At 33.2% G+C, this 2,259-nt stretch overlaps 1 protein-coding gene across 1 annotated transcript in view; it reads right to left on the reverse strand.

The window, feature by feature from the left end:
• LOC110322431 (solute carrier organic anion transporter family member 6A1-like) overlaps positions 1-2,259 on the reverse strand; it is a 69,776-nt gene that overhangs the window by 16,136 nt on the left and 51,381 nt on the right. Inside the window, exon 10 of the mRNA XM_021199102.1 lies at positions 1,747-1,934. Within this exon, the coding sequence (XP_021054761.1) occupies positions 1,747-1,934 (188 nt within the window). The remainder of the gene's footprint in view (positions 1-1,746; positions 1,935-2,259) is intronic.

Below are 2,259 nucleotides of genomic sequence, written 5' to 3' on the forward strand. Positions count from 1 at the left end.
TCTCTCTCTCTCTCTCTCTCTCTCTCTCTCTCTCTCTTTCTCTGCTAAGTACATTTTCTTGGATATTTCACATCAATTTTAGTGAAGTCATATTTTTACTAATAATTTATTCATATGTGTCTGTGAATGAGAAAAAAGATGAAGAGAGGGGGAGAGAGAATTGTGTGTGTGTGTGTGTGTGTGTGTGTGTGTGTGTGTGTGAGGGAGAAAGAGAGACAGACAGACAGACAGAGACAGAGAGACAGGGACAGAGAGAAAGAGAGAGATCAGTCTGAATGCTACAGAGGGCAAAGGAAACCTTTTCCAGATGTATTTTTTTCTATCCAACATGTGAGTACTAAGGAATTGATGTTAGGTCCACAGACTTAGTAGCAAGTGTCACTCACTGAGACATTTCATCAACTCAAGTATGTTTTTCCCATTTCTCCTCCTTTAATGTTATATTCAAGTTAATAGAATTATTTTACTAGTTACCCAAATGAGAAGTCTGAATATGATCCTAGATGTCTCCATATTACATCCAAGTTATAACTCTCACCTTTTTAACATAGACAAATACTTTTCAAACATGCTCTGTGAAACTGTCTCTAAATTTCACTATATCACCCTCATTTTATGTTTTCTCCACTTTCCACTTTAATTTCACATTATTTTCAAACTATCCTGGGGTGTCTGGTTGCAACCCAAACCATGGAGAAGCTGAGACAGAAGGGAAACATGTTTGAGACCATCTTGGGTTATGCAGGAAGACCCTATCTACCAAATTCAAAACAAAACAAAACACATGAGCTTCCACTACCAAATGTAAAAAAACAAAAAACGAAAAACAAAACAAAACAAAACAATTAAACAAAAAAATATGTAGCTCATCATTTTCCTCATCCTTTGTAGAGATATTCATTATGCATATTGTGTGTTATGACCAAATCCTCCCGTTTTCCCTCCCCTCCAGTTCCTTCTTATTTCATCTCCTTTATTTCCATCAGAGCTATATATTTGCTAGGATATTCCACAGTTTCTGTCTCTTCATTTACTCCACAACTGAAAACATGTCAGAAGTAAGCTATTGTTTTTCTCTTATTGGTCAGTCTTCACGGGATACTTAGGCCTGAGACATACTTGTTAACCACTTGATAGATTACATTTAGAATAATGCCCTTTTAAAATGTTTCTAGAGTTTAAAAAAAATGAGTTGAGGTTGCCTTAGCATATTCTGGATGAGCACATGAATGACAGATGTTGGGTCATTTCAGAATAATTAATTGAATCTTTAAAAGCTACTCTGTTTCATTGTGGATGACACACTTTCTTATGTCCCAGCTGTTAATGTATAATTAGAGTTAAATACCTATACTAGTAAGTCAAATTTATACTCTCAAGGATGATAAAATTTAAAAATTTCTTGTTTGTGTGTTCATTATGTATATTCTACAAGGTAAATATAATCTAAGGCTTCTTTCAAATTTCTGTTGCTTAATGGTGCATAGATACCTACATTTGTTATGTGAATAGAAATACATGTAATTCCAAAACTGTGTACATTTTAAAATTAAAGTGAGACTAACTGTAGCATCTATACATGTTATACAAAAAAAGTAAAAGGAAAAATTATAAATATACATATGTTTCAATGATATAAATATTTTCTCTTTATATTTCTACTATAAATCTCAGGAAATTATTTGCTGTAAAATATATCATTCTCATGTATTAAGTATTTAATAATTATGAAAATTACATACTTACTGGAGGATAATTGAAATGCCAGGTACACTGCACATATTAGAAAAAACAGTAGCAGAAAAGTAAAAGGCAAAAAACAAAGGTATCGTAAGACATTTGGTATCACATGTTCCAGCAGTAGCATCAATAAAATGACCGTCATCATCTGAAGTTGTCAATCCTTCTTTAATGCAAGAACAATTGTAGTATGCCTATTAACATCGAAACAAAACAGTATTTCAGAAAGAGCCAGGAGATAATAGTCTTATTATGGTATAAATAAAAACTAAATTAGTATCCAACAGAGATTTTCCAGCATTTTGTTTGCTTTTGCTTTTATAATATTTTATTTAGTGATATGTAATCATGTCATTTTCCCCTTCCTTCCCTCTTCTCAAAGCCTTCTATGTGTCCCTATTTCAAATATGTTGCCCTGTTCCTATTTAAATCTTTTTTGTTTCTCTCTCTCTCTCTCTCTCTCTCTCTCTCTCTCTCTCTCTCTCTCACACACACACACACACACACACACACACACAC

This window comes from Mus pahari, chromosome 5 (genome assembly GCF_900095145.1).
Source record: "Mus pahari chromosome 5, PAHARI_EIJ_v1.1, whole genome shotgun sequence".
Classification (NCBI taxonomy): Eukaryota; Metazoa; Chordata; class Mammalia; order Rodentia; family Muridae; genus Mus; species Mus pahari.